Below are 18,303 nucleotides of genomic sequence, written 5' to 3'. Positions count from 1 at the left end.
TTATGCCTGATAAAACTGATTCAGATTTGGTTGAGCCATCATCAACATGAGTCTTATCCCACTGATGCAGTCAGTAATCTGGTTGCTTTAAAGTCTGCTCCTCTTCAATTACTGGACACATTCAGTCAGAGTGAAGTCTACCATCAGTCTGACATTCTCGCATTGTGAACCAACTGCAGTAGAGATCTCATGAAGGAAGGCCCAAATGCAAATCTTGACCAGTGTCATTCTTGTTACATATACAGCCATTTTTCCTGTCATGTAGAAATGCACTTGAAGCTTGGAAATTCCACAGAGCAAAGTATTCAAATTGATCTCCAACCACTCCCAGGAAATGAAGAATTTTATATTTTGGCTTCACTTGATTTAATGGCCTAGATATTTTTTGTCAGTGCTGAAGTGACGGCACTCGCCTCTGACCTTGAAATTGCCCACAGAAGATCTAGCACTCTCTCTGGCACGGATTTAATTTTTCCTAACGCTAATTTAACACACCAACTGCAGGAGATCCTCAGTGTCCAACACATTAAAGCATTCACACACACAAAATCACTGACTATACTTCAACTTTTAGTAAATCTACAGGAAAGCAAATGAAGATTGAGATACATAGATGAGATTAAGGTGGAAACTAAAATATCACAATTCATCCGTTTTTAAAAGTAAAATATATTTCTCATATTAGATAAACAAGCAATTCCTCTACTATAGATTAGTTTTTCTTGAATGCATGTATAAATCCAAGTAAGGTTGTAGAATAGGTTTACACAGCCAGAAAATACCCCTTCCTGGTGTCTTCTGATGCTGTATCAGTTTAGTCATTCTATAACTGGACAAGAATGCCCACAGAAATTTTTATCCCAACTTGGTCAAATCTACCATTTTCACATGCAGGCAAGTGCAGAACCATTGGAAAAAAATTATACCATGTCTTTAAAGCACAAATTTGCCCCTACTCCTCTGCAGCATCTTAGTTTTCCCCAAAAGGGAAACTTTTATTATGAACTTTAGAGGATTTGGGGCTGTTTCCACAGAGAGGAACAAGGCTGAGGGGAGATTTGACAGGCTTCAAAATCGTGAGGTATCCGGACAGAGTAGATGAGGAGAAACTTTCCTGCTCAGAACTGAAAGGAGAACCAGTGGACACAGTTTTAAAGTGTTTTAAAGATAAAGCATATGTGAAGTAAAAAATATACTTTTCAGATGGTGAGTAGTTAGGATATGAAATAAACAGTCTGGTAGTGTTGTGGAAGCAGATTCAATTGAGGCATTATAAAGAAAAGGCAGATTGAAACAAAGTTAAAATGCTCAGACAGCTGGTGCAGATACAATGGGTGGAATGGCTTTTTTCTGAGTCATAACAATTTTGTGACTCTGTGACTGTAACATATTGGAATACTCAATTCACCTTTAAAACTTGAATATCAATGGAACCCAGACCAATGGGGTAAATGTATCCTTGCTATTTCTTGTATTTGCCAATTTTGCCAATATCCAGCCACATTTAAAATGGTGCCATTTTTAGTTCGGATTCAGAGACCTCCTTCGATGAACTGGCTTTGAGGTTGTTTTTCCTGTTCTGATGGCAGATTCAGGTCTATAAGAAGTTGGGTATCACGTGAGCACAAAGCTTAAATGCCAGAAATGCTTCGTGCATGGATGATGATTATCAGAGCCCAAATGTAGCAGCACAAGTGAACAAAGCTCTTCAGTACAGATTATCCAAAATTTAACAATGAAGAAAGAAGACAGGGGGAAAAAACGGTTTTGAAAAGTGGATGTAAATTATGCTAAAAATTCCATTCACAGACCACATGACAAATAAAAAGGTGCTTGAAATATTAGGAACAAAGAACTCTTAAAAATGACACAGAAAATGAATTGTCTGTATTCTGGCTGCTTGATCAGAACTGAGAAGGTTCAGAGATTCCTATTAGAGGGCAAAGTGATGCACAGCTGAAAGAGCGTTACCCAAAGTGTAGCTGGATAATGAATGCCACAAAGTGGTTGCAAACAAGCTACAGTGGATGTGTGAAGACAGTACAAGACAGGCTAGCAGTTGGAAGTTGTGATGGCAGATCTCCTGGCAAAAGTGAATACGAGCTCATGCAGAGAGCTCATTCTTACTTAGAGAAGAACTGGTATGTGGAAAATAAACACTATCAGCAGCAGTGGCATACATCACCTTCACAGGTACCGGAATTCACCAACTATTTTGACAAAAAGCATTTTTTGAAATTACTTCCAACATTGGCGAATTGTAAATTCTGTGGAATTTGGATTGTTTGGGAGAACGATATCAGTAATCAAGTTTAATCATTCTTCATCAATTTAACTGGTAATATGAAAGACCCAAAGTAGATAAGTCATTTAACGGAGAATAACTCACATTCATTGCAACAAAGTGCATTTTAATCAACCATGTTGACTTGTCAAAGGTTTCAGTTGACTCCTGCAAATGTTTGATGGGAATGTCCAAAAACTCTCACAACTAGGTTAGTTTCTTGGACATTTTAGGCTCAAGATCCTCAGATTATTTGTAAACTAGTTGGATGTCAGCTTCTTTTCATGTGAAGTCAATTGTTTTGCATTAAATTTTATCTCAGTTTTCATGACAAATGCAAGTTGTAATTATAGCAAATCCACATGTAGATTCATATTTTCCTAGAATCATAGAATATCTACAGTGTAGAAGCTGGCCATTTAGCCCTTCAAATCCACACCATCCCTCCAAACAGTATCCCACCGAGACCCACTCCCCTAATCTATCCCTGTAACCCTGCATTTCTTATGGCAAATCCACCTAGCCAGCACATCCCTGGACACTGTGGGTCACGTAGCATGGCATATCCAGCTAATCTGCACATCTTTGGACTGTGGGAGGAAACCCCAGCACCTGGAGGAAACCCACACAGACATGGGGAGAATGTGCAAATTCCACACTAACGGTCACCCAAGACTGGAATTGAATCCAGGTCCCTGATGCTGAACCACCATGTTGCCCTAATTGTTCTCCTGGAAAACATACTTGTGTGCCACTTACATTTGTATGGAAATAACACTAAAGCACCACATGCAAATAAGAGTGAATTTAAATTGCATGTTATGTTGCCAGAAAATTTTAGATAAAATTAATTTCATGACTCATTAGTTACTAATAGGCATTGATGCTTGTAATATAGTAACAGAATTTTATTTTAACTTCATAATCACCATTAGCCAGTTTAAGTAGGAGCTAAAACAGTAGTCATGCACAACACCTTAGATAATGAAAACTATTTGCAATTCATTGCAGGTTGGAAAAAGAAAGACAGACAGAAAATGAATGCAATGAGAGAAAGAACAGGAAACATAATATTTTTTGTTCATATGGCAACCTTCAAGACCGAGGATTACTTATAACTACTGCATAGCCAAAAATGTTATTTTGAAGCACAGTTACTATTGGAATGGAGAGTAATTAGGTAAAAACAATTCACAGTACAGTACAAAACAGTACAGAATTTCATAGAATCCCTACAGTGTAGAAAGAGGCCATTCAGCCCACTGAGTCTGCGCTAACACCCTGATGAGCATCCCACCCAAACCCAGCCACCTATCTGATCCCCATTACCCTGTATTCGACATGGCCCCAATGGACAATTTAGCATGGCTAATCTACCTAACCTGCACATCATAGTACAGCGGGAGGAAACTGGAGCACCCGACAGAAACTCACACAAACTCCACGTGGACAGTTGCCTGGGGCTGGAATCAAATCCGAGTCCTGGCGCTGTGCGGCAGCAGTACCTACCACTAAGTCACAGTGCCTCTATTTCATGTAAATATCATAACACACAAATGATTTGTGGGATACTGGCAGATGCACTAACACAAACCTGGCCCTGAAACTGCATTATACAATGCACAACCAAAATGAATCAATAGTATACAGTTAAAGCAGGAGAGTGGGGATAGAGAACAAACGTTTAGATGGAAGAACTAGTTCACATATATTAGCCTGAGTCTTACCAACAAAACAGCTGTGTGTTACTTTTGTTGGCTTCTCTCTGCAAAGTTTGGTGGGTTTTCTTGCCCTATCATCCCAAACACGCCTCATTAACTACTTACCATTGCCCTGTGGTGCCCACTTGTCCACTGCTTGTCTGATTCTCCCATTCACCATACCCTGCACTAGTCGGATTCCCAGTGCCAGCACCATATTTCAAGGCTGCTGTGAACCTAGTCAAACATTGGCAATTAGATGCTGCCCCGTATGGTTTATGACATCTGCCTCAGACACGGCAGATAAGAGAAAATTGATACCCTGCTTTCTGGGCAAGGACCTCGAAGTCCTACTGAACAGGGTAGTGCAGAGCAAGGCTGGCTCCTCCCTCAAGACCAGCATAAGAGGCCATGAAACCAGTCTGTGCCAGCTGCTCTCAGATTGTCAGCTGGGTCAATACAGTCTCAACCGCCTGGAGGCATGGACAGCAATGTTGGCAAAAGGTCAACAAACATTTTCCTCTCGAGTTAATGCTACCATCTTCTCTCTGCTGCCACAAATTCACTCCCTGCTACTATGCATATCTTCCACCAAGGCTCATGCTCAATGTTATACACAACAACTTCCATCAATTACGCTCTTCCTACCAATTCCTCCAGACTCGTAAAATCTGCATGGACTCTGCACCTTCCACTTACTCACTCACTCTTCCCTCAACTTGCACCAACTGAGCAGGCCATCTAGTTCACTCCCCTCTCTGAATTATTCCAAGAGAAAATGACCCACAATAGGGCAGAAAGAGACGAGTGCTGGGTGCCCAACATTTGGCTCCTCACCCCTTGAGGCCAACTGATCATTTCCAGGTTCCAGACTACTATTGACAATGCCCTTGACCTCCTCTGCCAGGACCCCCTATCTGTGGACTACTCTCCACAGACTTTGAGACATGTTGATTTGGTGACATCAAGTAGTTTGTCTGGTACATGGTGCGCTTGTGACACTAACATAGCACAGTGCCATGCAATGACATGTCCGAAACCTAGACTGATCACTGCTGACAACTATGACAAGCTGCTGGTTTTATGTCTGTGCTGAAAGACAAGGCAAGACAGAAACCTGTTAGCGCTGGCTGAGGAGGTAAAGCGCAAAAGGACAAGACCATGTTGCTGTAAGGAAAGTAAACGCAAAGTCAGTGAGCACTAAGACAGAAAGTGAGGATCCTTGAGGCACGGCCTAGTCCAAACTATTAGCCGAGTGCTCATCTTCGTACTGGAATCATTAGTGCAATGCTGCTGCATGGAGCAGTGCCAGTGCACTTCAAAGTGGCAGAACTGAAGTGCAGAACCATACTGTAAGTGGATCAGAGATGATATGATGAAGCTGGGACACGTGAAATGCCATGTTCCATACACATGTGGTGCATGAGGTTGCTGTCAATGCAGCGAGACTCAAAATTTCATTGCCTGGTGTCTAAGATTGACTTGGATTCCAGTAGTGAGCTGGAGGCACCAGGTAACTGCTCTGACTTTCACATCGGGAATTCTCATCATCTAGTTTCTATGTGACGAATGGTATAATATGAAAATCTTAATGTGATCAACAAGTGACAATCCATGCAAACAGGTTTCTTGCTGCTTTTCTCACTGCTCACTAATAAAATCCCAGATTTGATTGAAAAATGGCTCTCAACATGGGGTTGTCTCATCCGTTTCCTCATTATGGCCCATATCTTTCACCGGCTGTTTAAACTCTGCCCCAGAGCCTTTCACAGCCAATGCCTTACTCTAGAAATCTAGGCATTGTCATAATGTAAGGACATGAAGCAACCAATTTGGGTGCATTCCAAATCCCTCAACTGTAACAAAATAAGTGGCCGGTTAATCTGACCGATGGCATTAGTGAAATAGACAATAGACAATAGACAATAGGTGCAGGGGTAGGCCATTCAGCCCTTTGAGCCAGCACCACCATTCATTATGATCATGGCTGATCAACCCCAATCAGTATTCTGTTCCTGCCTTATCCCCATAACCCTTGATTCCACTATCTTTAAGAGCTCTATCTCTTTCTTGAAAGTATCCAGGGACTTGGCCTCCACTGCCTTCTGGGGCAGAGCATTCCATATGTCCACCACTCTCTGGGTGAAGAAATTTCTCCTCAACTCTGTTCTAAATGGCCTACCCCTTATTTTTAAACTGTGTCCTCTGGTTCTGGACTCCCCCAAGAATGGAAACATGCTTCCTGCCTCCAGAGTTTCCAATCCTTTAATTATCTTATACATCTCAATCAGATCCCCTCTCATCCTCCTAAACTCAAGTGTATACAAGCCCAGTCGCTCCAATCTTTCAACATTTGATAGTCCCGCCATTCTGGGAATTGACCTTGTGAACCTACGCTGCACTCCCTCAATAGCCAGAATGTCCTTCCTCAAATTTGGAGACCAAAATTGCACACAATACTCCAGTTGTGGTCTCACCAGGGCACTGTACAGCTGCAGAAGGACCTCTTCGCTCCTATACTCAATTCATCTTGTTATGAAGGCCAGCATGCCATTATCTTTCTTCACTGCCTGCTGTACATGCATGCTTGCTTTCACTGACTGATGTACAAGAACTCCCAGATCTCGCTGTACTTCCCATTTACCTATCATGACTCCATTGAGAAAGTAATCTGCCTTCCTGTTCTTGCCACCAAAGTGGAGAACCACACATTTATCGACATTAAACTGCATCTGCCATACATCTGTCCATTCACCTAGCCTGTCCAAGTCACCCTATATTCTCATAACATCTTCCTCACCTTTCACCCTGCCACCCAGCTTTGTGTCATCAGCAAATTTGCTAATATTACTTTTAATGCCTTCATCTATATCATTAATGTTTATTGTAAATAGCTGTGGTCCCAGCATCGAACCTTGTGGTACCCCACTGGTCACTGCCTGCCATTCCGAAAGGGACCCGTTTATCACTACTCTTTGCTTCCTGTCAGCCAGCTGATTTTCAATCCAAGCCAGTATTTTGCCCCCAATGCCATGTGCCCTAATTTTGCTCAGTAATCTCCTATGTGGGACTTCATCAAAGGCTTTCTGAAAGCCCAGGTATACTACATCCACTGGCTCTCCCTTGTCCATCTTCAAGTTACATCCTCAAAAAATTCCAGATTAGTCAAGCACGATTTCCCCTTTGTAAATCCATGCTGACTCTGACCTATCCTGTTACTGCTATCCAAATGATAAACAATAGCCAGTTTTAATTACCCTGCCCTTTGTTGAGTATTGCCACGGGACCTTTTGCATTCATTTGAGATGGCAAGTAAGGATTTGTTTAAAGTCTCAATTTAAGGACGTCACATCTGTGATTCCAGGGCCCCCTCAGTTCTGCACTGTGTATCAATTGGCAGTAACCTAAGATTTAAGCAAACAATCTAACATGTGAAAGGAAAAACTAACACAGTTACTGGAAAGATTTTCTTCACTGACAAATGTTTCAGATTTGGAATTAAAGGCCAGGCATTAAAACTGGAAAAAAACTATGAGTTTTTAACATTTAAGAGAAAACTATAATTGTCGAAAGATTAGGTACGACATGAGGAAAAATGTCTTCACCCAAAAGGTGGTGGGATCTGAAATTCACTGCCTGAAAGGCAAAAACTCTCATATTTAAAAGTACGGACAGACAATGCATTTGAAGTTCCACAACCCACAAGGCTAGAGATGAAAGCTGGAGGGGCACATTAAACTGGATTGCACTTCTATAGCTAGGGTGAACATGATAGGCTAAATAGCTATTTTTTACACTTTAGATTTTTTTGTTTTCTAATGGGAAACTTACAGCTTGAGAGGAATAAACACTTATGAAGTGAATGGCCTTTTCTTGCCAATATAGTGTATATGTTCACAATAATTGAACTCCCATATCTCTCGCAACTCAGAGTCAGAAGTTATCTGTACTTTCTTTTTACATATTCTGTGGTTTATATGTCAGATTGACATCCCATTCTCTGCTGCTATCTCCTACTGACATCATACTAAAAGCATCACAATGGTAAAACTGACTCCTACCTTCCCAGAGCACTCCACATTTCGAATACTGATGGCTGCCTCATTAAGATTTACAAAAATACAGGCATTCTGGACTCAATTCAAAGCTGCAGTCTAGGATTTAAGTGGCAGTTACCAACCTTCAGTTGTGCGTTTACAGCTTGTGATGCAATGTGATTTGTGTAACACTCAAACGTAACAAACATCCCACAGTGCTTCTAAGCAGCAAAAAGACAACAGATGGGAAAAGCATTAATGGAAGCCAGTGAAGATCTAGTCAAATAAGTTCATTTGCAGGAAGATTATAATGAGAAGGAACAACTGGGAAACAGAATTTCATAGTGTTGCGTAAACATAAAACATTGTAGGCAACAGGTGAGGTGGAAAGCATGATTAAAAAGGATACGATATCCTAGGTTTTTGTTTTAAAAGGGGCATAGAATGCAAAAGCAAGGAGATAACATTAAATAAAACTCTAGTTGTCACAACTGGAATATGGTATATAATTTGGGAAGGATTTGAAGGTAATAGGCTGAGTGCAGAAAAGATTCACAGGAATGTTCCAAAGGTGAAGAACATCTGCTATGAAGAGGAGGTTTAAAAAGTTAGAATGGTTTTCCTTAGAGAAGGAAAGGCAGAGAGGCGATTTGATAACGGTATGCAGAATCATGAAGGTCTGGACGAAGTGGATAGAGGAAACCGTTCTCACTCCTAAAGAATCAACAATGAGAGGGTACAGATTTAACGTAATTGATAAAAGATGGAAAAAAGTGATGTTAGAAAATATTTTCATGCAGCAAGTGGTCAGATTCTGGAATGTAAGGTCTGAGAATACAGTGGAACCTGGTTCAAGTGAAGCGTTATCTGGAATGTTTCTATTCTATGACAAAGCAGATGTTAAAACATTTCCACTGGCCAACAAATGAAACAGCGCCAGTTATCCCCAAAATCATGACTGAAGTGTCCACCTTCACATTAGAAGGAGCCGTCTTGAATGCTATATACATCCTTCCTGTCCCAATCAATTCGGGATAGCTTCCACAGGGAATGGTTTACTTATTAATAAAGGAGTAAATCACCCCCGAGTAGTCAACCCGTTTATTTTCCCCAAATGACTCTTGAAGGCAGTTTCTGAACAATCGCTGGATTCAAAGCAGATGGGAGTAAATTAAGGAGATGCAACAAATCGGCAAATGATGCCGAGACATAGATGTGACCACATTTTCAACTAAACAGAAGAAAAACAGGAAACAAAGGGCGTACAGAGATTAGAACAGTGTCACAAGAATAAATGTACAGACACGTGGGTATGTTCGACTCATGAACTAAAATGTAACGATTGCATTTGCCGCCTCTTACATACATTTATGCCATTTATCCTAAACTGCCGCTCAACAGGTGCGCCCAGAGCGCGAATACCACCAACTATAATCAATTGCTCCCCTCAGAAAGGGATATACAAAACAGAGTATAGAGAACTGTGATCATTGGAAAGACCAACGACACATGTCAGGCACAAGCCAGTTTCGGTCTCCCAACACCGCCTTGGGAAAAACACAAAGTCATCAGTACTGAACAAACCTCCGGGGCTGCTGGAGGCTGCATCACGCTGGTTAAACTCGAAGAGGAAGCTGAAGTCAAACTCTTCCTCGTCCTGGCATACGGAGGTCATAGGCGCAGAGTTTGTCGGAGGCGACGGCACAACAGTACCCGCTCCACTTTCCCCTCCGACACGCTGCATTCCAGGAAAGCGACCCTGCTCCGGGACTTCGGAGTGAACTAAACTTCCGAACTCTTTACAGCGTAAATAAAAATGAACCCATCCCCGTTACTCCTGCAGCGACCGACCTCTTCTGGACAAGCATCCAGCTGCTACCTATTTTGGTTTTGCTGTTGCTAAAGTTCGCGTTTTTCTTTCCTCTGTTTCGACGGGCTAATTTCCTTCGTAAACGAACTCAGTCGGTCGGTTTCCGGGTTTCAAGAGTCACACAGTGTGTTCCTCTCATATTTTAATATCGATGTGAGAACACTCTATCCTGCGGGGTTTTTTTTCTCCCCCTGTGCATTCACTACACTGAAAACAAAGGTCACAATTCAGCACAGTTATGTGGATACATGACTGGACGGTACCAATCTGAATATTGATTCACGCTTAATTGACTTCACAGGTCGGAATATCAAACATATACAACAAGGGAAAAAAAACATGTTTTTTTTAAATCTGATAAGCGGAGGGTCTTTTTTGAAAGGTCACCTCGACCTGCAAAGTTAATTCACAGATGCTGTTTGATCTGCAAGCATTTACAGCACTTTTTGTATCTTTTTCAAATTTCCACATGTTCTCGTTTATATTATTGTTTTAGGCTATGAATCCAAAATTAATCATTTCAAGCCATGTTTTATTCTTTAACTTCTGGCATTCACAATGCCACAACATTCTATTGCTATTTCAGTTTTTTTGTGATATCTGCTACTCAAACGGCATAAGTAGGAACATACTACTGTCTGAGAGGAGGACCTTCCTTGCAATTAGTTTATTCTTCAAATCTCCCATGGGTTCCTCACTAGATCTACAGCCCCACAACCAATTTATTAACAGAAATCTGTCTCTTTGTTTTTCTTTGTAAAGCTACAAAATGTTATTTCATTTATTCTCTGGATGTTGGCAACATAAACCAGACCACATCTATTGCCCATCCCTAGTTGTTCTGAGGAGGTGGCAATAGTCCTCTCAAACTGCTCCAGGTCTGATGGTGAACATTTTCTCATAAGGGTGTTGGTTAGGAAATTCCAGCATATTAATTCAATGACAAACAAAACTTATTCACATGTCACATCAGTCAGTGATTTGGAGAGGAACTTGCATGTGGAATATTCCCAAGATATTATTGCTGGTCTTTCTTGGTGGCAGAGATTGCAGGGTAGGTTTGTTGCAATAATGTTAGTAAGTTGTGACATTGCAGCTTGTAAACTATACAAAACTGCAGCCACAGTGTACTGGCACTGGATAATGGCTATCCCATAAACTGCTCCATCCTGGATGGTTTTGAGTTCTTATTCTTTTTTGAGCAGCAACAACCAACAAAATCATGAGTATTCTATTCCATGCCCAATTTGCATCTCATATAGATAACTGAGGAGCTGCAATGAGTTAGTGATTGAGTTGTAGGTTCCCTATCTCTCAGCATTGCTCTAATAGTCACAGTGTTGATCATGCCTTGTGCATTTAGCTTTCTGATCAATGATGGCATCCAAGATGACTGTTGAAAGCACTTTAAGGAGGTGCTGTTAAAGACTGGGAGAGATAGCTGTGTTTCCTTTTGTTATAGATAATTGTTACCTGGCATTTACTTTTTACTGAAGTTTCCTTCCACTTTTCAGCCCAAGCGAAGATATTATCCAGATTCCAGTATAGGCTGGTGTGAATAATTTTATTTTAATAGAGTAGTTGTGACTGAAATTGAGCACAAGTCCAGTTTTGAGATTAATTTGAAAAGAAGCTATCAATGATGAAATGAAGGTGGTTAGGTGAGGGACACGTCACTGAGAAATTCTTGCAGCACATGTGATAATTGATCTCCAAGAAACATACCAGCTTACATTGTGACTGGTACGACTTCAGCCTTCTGAGGGATTTCCGTTTAACTTCTGTTAATGCTTGATTGCTAAGGTTCCTTGGCAACATATTCAGTCACACATTGCCTTGACAGTGAGTGCAGCTACCCTTACAATTCCATGGGCATTTCGCTCATGTCAGTAAAAGAGCAACTTGAATGAAGATAGTTTGTTATAGCACACCACTGCTTATCTATACTACAATTAAATCACACTAATTGAAAAGTGCTTCATAAATTTTCCTATTTTCTTTACTCCCTTCTCTTCATTCTATGATCCTTTCACTCTCAAACATCTGAGAAACTCAGTCTTAAAAGGGACCAGAAATGGGAGGTATGAGACATGACGGAAGTTATATCAAGACAAAGGCTCTGTATTTTCCTATTAATTCTCAACTGACCTGATACCAAACTTTCAAATACAAAAAACCCCACAGAAACTCCTTACTTATCATCTCCTTTTATCCATTAAATGTATAACGTTTCCATCTTACCCCACGTGCAATGTTCCTCTTTTCCTTCCACATTAGTGTATGGGTATGATGGCTTAATATAACTCTCAACGTTTTATGTTTAATCTTTGCTTTATTGGAATTGATGAAAACTCCACTGCAGAGTATACGATTCAATAGAGCTTATTTGATTAGTAAGAGGCTGAATGTACATTTCATAATGTTTCAGTGTAGTCATTTTGTTTTAAAGAGTCTGTTTAATTGTCACATTCAACAAACTAACTACTGAATAATATATAACTCACAGAAAGTTTATATTTATATGAAGTTACAGGACTCCAAAAAGCAAAATGCACAGTCAAGAAAGAACTTGTTTATAACTTTTCAAACTTTTTTTTGAAACTTATATGGTTTGTCTGTTGTTATTTTTAATTGTTTCTTTACATTGTTTTTAACATATTTTCCACAGCAACTAAGCATAGGAATGTCTAATTTCAATCCTGTTTCTTCCATTGTCCTCCCATCACATTCTCCATCTATATTGTTCATTTTCTGGTCATGTCAAGGGAGCCTTACTAATTGTACATTTTCAAGGTGCCTGCATCTATCCATTCAGCTTGAGTGGTGTAGACAGTGGATCTGGTTGGTGCACATCTGTTTATCACTGTTATTGGTGTGATCAGCCTCTTATCACAGGGAGTCTATGATCTGGTTTGTGCCATCTGTTATAAGAGGCAGACAACATTGATAAGACGTGGGTATGCTCTCCAAGGGGATTTCCTTCCCTTACAAGTTAAAGCTATGAAAACAGAACTCTACAGAGATTTTAATTTCTTTTCAAAAATGACTACTTTTAAACATTTGACTCAACTAAAGTAACAATTTCTTTTAACTAACATTTCCATTTTACTACAGAAGCATGAATTATTTTTGTGCCCTTTGTCACTTGTTGGTGCACAAGTGCAAATTTGAGCAATCAAAGCATGACAACTCATGTAAAGGTTAATAGGATGGCAATTTTAAAATTTAGAGAACATAGACATGAAATAGGCACAGGATAATATATTCATTCTCTTGTGTGTTACATGGGCCCTAAAATAAAATTTCAGTTATAGAGAAAAAGAGAAGTTGTCATTATTGCATCAAATCCTTGGGGACAACCTTTTTAGATTTTAAAAAGTAATTTCAACAGAGCTTTCAGTCTGTTTTGCAAAAAATGCCAACTTTGTAGACAACAACTGTCTAGCATAAATAGATCTCTCCTAAATCTTGTCTAAGATATTTGTGAGAGATCATTCTGCTAAGCAAAAGAATTAACCTTGCAAGATAAAAGTGGAAATATCAAGAAAAAAAAGGAAAAGATTCAATTGCTCTTTTAAGTTCCTTCCCTTGCCCTTAAAGTGTCTCACTTCATCTCTGCCTCTTCGCAATAGCCAGGTTTAAATAAGCGAATAAGGGAAGCATGTAGCTACTTCGACTACTTTTATTTCTTGTGCTGAAATGTTACCAGGAAGGAATTAATGAGACTGAGGCACAGGTAGTTTAAGTTGACTGTAACAAGAGTGAATGGTTTCTCAGATCTGCACTGACTTTTCCCACAAGTTCAGATCTTTTACTACAGTTGCAAAGAAGAAATTGGTTCCACTAACTTGTGGGTCAGTAACCAAAAGTCATATTTAAAATAACTGACATAATAATTCTGGAGAAACAGCTTTTTTTTAAACAAGTTGATATGATCAGGAAAACACTATCTATAACAGTGATATCACTGATTTGGCAGTTATTTTCAAACTGAACTTGTAAAAAAATTCTAGCATTCTGGAGAAACGGTACCATCAGACTATCTCTCAGAGAGCAGCATATGCTCACTGGTCTGAATGACCTCCCTCTGTGCTGTATGACTCCATGTTTCTGTAAAGGAATTGTACGATATTACCACTAGGCAAGAAACAGTGTGGTCTGTGATACTGCAATACTGACTTGGCAAATGGTAGTTAACACTGTATTCTTTATACAAACTTTACTGTTCCAAACAATGACCGCATGGCTAGTAAAAACGTGTCACAGTCTCAGCAATGTGTAAAACTTCCACTTTAGTGTTTTTTGGGTTGATGCAGAATGTGGAAATGGAATCAGTAGCACCAGTGAAATTCCTGACAGCTAAAGGATGGCCTGTGTTCAACAGTGTCTATTCACTCATGATCTATTGAAGACATATATCTTTGATGTTACACAGTGTGAATTATAGCATGAAGTTTCTCTTCCCCCCGAATCAGGTTATGGATTCAAGTTCCACTGCAGTACAGAGGGAGTAAAGGCAAAAGGTAAAGTTGCCATATCTTACTAGGCAGCCTGCTCAGGTCAATTTAATGGATCCCGCAACATTGTTTTTAAGATTAAGTGAGCTCTCCACAGGATCCTTGCCAATATTTATCACTAAATAAAAACTATTTCAGAAAAATCTGACAACTGAAACATTGCCACTTAGAGCTTGCTGTGGGTAAACCTGCCACCAACTTTCCTAAAATACAGAAGTGCCAGCAGGGCAAAGACTACATCATTGACGGGAACATCCTGAGATTGTAAAAGGTGCTTTACAAATGCATGTTTATGCCCACGTTTTAGAAAGTTCGTTTGGTCAAATACACCTATTAGGTGATAATCTATCATTGCAGGCTGTTTAGAAACTATTTTTAAGAGGGACCCTTAACGTGTGTGAAAGACAGGGGTCAAATTGCAAACCTTGGAGAACTTTTGATTTTTTTATTGAATGCAACCCAAAAAAAACTTTTATACTTTAATAGAGTAGCCAAATTCGTGCTTTTTTTGCAGATTTTATAGACAAGTGCTGCTCTTGAAACTCTCTCCTGAAGTATTCACACTTCAATGCTGACGTCAAGGAAAACAAGATCTGCAGTGTGATTAAGCCTGGACTGCTTCAATATAGTGACGTGTCAAAATTATACCTCTGCTGTCTTTTTACGCAAGTGGTCCTTTGTTGGAGGGCTGAGGACATTTAAAATGTCAGAAAGTTGGATTAACATGCTCAGAATCTCTTCTCAAGTGTCAATGCAACGCGCATTGTTACCTTTTGAATGCTAGATTATTGAGTGAATCCGTATCTCAAATTCCCTCCGTCTAATTGACTAGATTGCTGAGATCAAACTAGTCTCACTCTTAATGTTTTGCTTGCTCGGGAGACCACTAGTGGTTGATACCGAGATGTGCTTCTTTCATGTCCACATGGTTCAGATCCCGCCCCTCAGCCCTTTTCTGTTTACCGAATCTCAAATAGATGGCAGACACTCGTGCAGGCATCCCTCGGGCAAAGGTGCCTACGCACCCCCATAAAACAATACACAGAAACACATTTCCTGTAATCCCTCAGTTCGCATCCTGAACGAGCCTAGCGCTGAGCTAACCTTCCAACTCGAAGCATTGTTTGAAGTGAAGGATAAAAGGAGGTGAGAGATATCGCAATTTATTGGAGGACTCTTTCAAAGAGATAGCACTAGCGCGATGGGCAGAGTGGCTTCCTTCCGTGCTCTATCGTCCTATGACAAAAGAGAAGTAGCTCACGGCTGTTCACCCGTTTAAGTCAATGTTGATGAACGTGGTTAACGTTTGGATAGCTCGTTCGGGATGTACGTAATGGAAATGGTCTTCCATATGGGAGTGGGACAATTTTTTTTAAAATGAAAATCTGGTCATTTTATATCCAGTTGACAGCCCATTAATCAGATGAGACGCGTGTAACATCTTGAATGCATGCCAAGTGGGTTTGAATTAGAATGTGTACTTTGGCAGAGGCTGCCGCTGCCCAGAATTTTGAATTAGACCATTCAGATAGTTTTTCTATTCCCTTCCTCCCCCTGACCACTTCTGCCAAGGGAGAGCAAAATAGTCTCCCCTCTGCTCAGTGGGTGTCGGTTGCATTAAGTAGCTAGGCAAACCAGTGAAAATGATGGACAAGATTGCAGAACAATATTCAGCCGACTGAAAAACGCCTTTAATTTGACACCTATCGGTCATTACTGACAATGAATAGGAGCGCATAGAAAGGACCCTTCTGCGTGCAGACAGGACACCTCAACAGATAACCGGACTTCTGCGCTATAGCAGCGGGAAAGACTGGGGAAACTCCCTTACCGCCTATCAACATCCACGCCCCCCTACGCCACCGCAGCATTTTAATTGTTAACCTTGAAAATTTACATTAAAATTTGCACATCTCACCCTCTCCCTCCAAATGCAAACGTTTTCGTTAATATTAATCACTCGCATAAATGTAACAACACACCCTTGTGAATCCCAGCTCTCGATTTCACGTCACCAAATGAAAGGGAAACTCATGTCACAGTCTTAAAGAAAAGTAAGTCCTCAAACCGATAAGTTCAGTAAAATGAGTTTACCTTCCTCTGCAGATTTCATGCTGCCTTGAAGATAGGGCGATGAGGGGAGACCCCAAACACAAACCAAACTTTCTTTTTAGGTGTTGTTCTTCTTCCTTTGCTTATTTCCAGGGATTCCGGAGCAAGGAACCGGTCTGTGAGAGATTGACAAAGCATTCAGTCAGTGGCATTCTCGTGCATTTCGCCTTTCCTGTTGCTTTCCAGGGGTGTTTTTTTTTTGTTTTGCCAGTTTGGGAACGGCAGTGATTTCCCCCACCCCCAAAACCCACCGCAACTGATATGTGAGTTGTGGCTGTGGGGCTGGTGCTAATCGTGCTGCTGCTTGCTGCAGTGATGGACAGGAGTTTCCCTGGGCAGGAGCTGAGCTCTGTTGATGTGCAATGTGAGTGTGTGATGGAGAGCCGCCAGCAGCTGAGACTGTGTGTCAGACACACTCCCACTCACACAGACTGACACACTCCGGGAGGCTCGGTTTTTTTTCAGAAAAAGCTGGAAAACACCCCAGATGCGCGTGCACGGCTCACGCCCCCACTTCCCATGCACGCGCGCCGTGCCCGCCAACGTCTCGCGATCTCTCCCCCTGGCGCACGGCCCCACGCCTACAACACACTCTCATCTCCAACGGCGCGAGCACTGGGTCCCGCGCGCGCGCACATACACAGCGCTTTCCCTTCCTCCTGTGCGGGTGCACGGGATTTCCATCCTCCACGCGCGCGTGCACCCCTGACCCGTTCCCCAGTCTCTGCGACCGCGATCTCCTGGTAAAAGCCCCCTGGCGGGGGGGGGGGGGGGGGGGTCCCGACCTTTCACTCACCAGCTCTGGACTAGGCTTGTGGGTGTGGGCAGTGGGGCCGCTCACCCCCCCTCCCCCGCGCCCACTTTGCCGCTCGCACTTAATCTCTCGATGCCCCAGCTGGCTCCTGGGGCTGGCACTGTTTGGTACCGCCCGCAAAGCGGCTGTCTGCTGCTGCTGGAAGCTGAAATAAAAACTGCCACGCTACTACCTGTTACCTGACATAGCATCCAATCAGTAAAGGACAACTCTACTCCTTAATAATTATAGTAACGCTCGAACTGTTACATCCATGCTCATTATGTGCTGCCTGTGCATCGAGACAAGGCAGCGCAAAACATATTACGAAGATGTACAATATTTGTCATGATTTGAACATACGTTCGTGGATTTCTTTAAAGGTCTATTATGGCTTAAAAATCAAGACACAAAAACACTGAATGTTACGAGATTGAGAACATCTAAATCATTCTGTAAACAAGGTGTTTTTGTAATGTTGAAAAGCAAAAGCTGTATTTTCCTAACTAAGCAATTCAAATAAGGTCTTGAATAAATTGCAGTTAATAATCCTGAAATGAAATAGTGACGTTCAAAAAAATTAAATCTTGAGAGATTTCACAGATAACCTTTCTAAAAAAAATAAGCTAGTTTTTCTGCTTGTTTCTCTCCCATGGGAACGAATCTGATTGCTATTGCCAGGTGTTTCACTACTGTTCTATGTGACAGTTTATTCTTACTTGTTCTCTATTGTGTTCTGGTCAATCATTGGAAGAGATTATCTGGCTCAATATTTTATTCCTGTTTGTGGGATCTTGCCAAGTGTGAATTAATTGTGGTGTTTCATATTTTGTAATAGTGTCTACACCTGAAGTCTTCTATTGGCAAACACTTTGTGACAACCTAAAATTGTGGATGAAACTGTATACATGAAAATTCTCTCTTTCCATCAGTGCAAATGCCTTGTCAAGTCTGAAGGTTGTGAACTAAATAGGTTTTAAATAGGTTGAC

The 18,303-nt window shown here is 41.1% G+C and overlaps 1 protein-coding gene across 2 annotated transcripts in view; it reads right to left on the bottom strand.

The window, feature by feature from the left end:
• nfatc1 (nuclear factor of activated T cells 1) overlaps positions 1 to 9,882 on the bottom strand; it is a 249,402-nt gene extending 239,520 nt beyond the window's left edge. For both annotated transcript variants that reach the window (XM_048530056.2, XM_059645959.1), the window contains exon 1: positions 9,606 to 9,882. In XM_048530056.2, the coding sequence (XP_048386013.1) occupies positions 9,606 to 9,765 (160 nt within the window). In that variant the 5' untranslated portion in view covers positions 9,766 to 9,882. The remainder of the gene's footprint in view (positions 1 to 9,605) is intronic.
• Positions 9,883 to 18,303: the final 8,421 nt, after the last annotated feature.

The sequence above is a fragment of the Stegostoma tigrinum genome, chromosome 5 (assembly GCF_030684315.1).
Source record: "Stegostoma tigrinum isolate sSteTig4 chromosome 5, sSteTig4.hap1, whole genome shotgun sequence".
NCBI lineage: Eukaryota > Metazoa > Chordata > Chondrichthyes > Orectolobiformes > Stegostomatidae > Stegostoma > Stegostoma tigrinum.
This window is presented reverse-complemented; position numbering and strand designations above follow the sequence as displayed.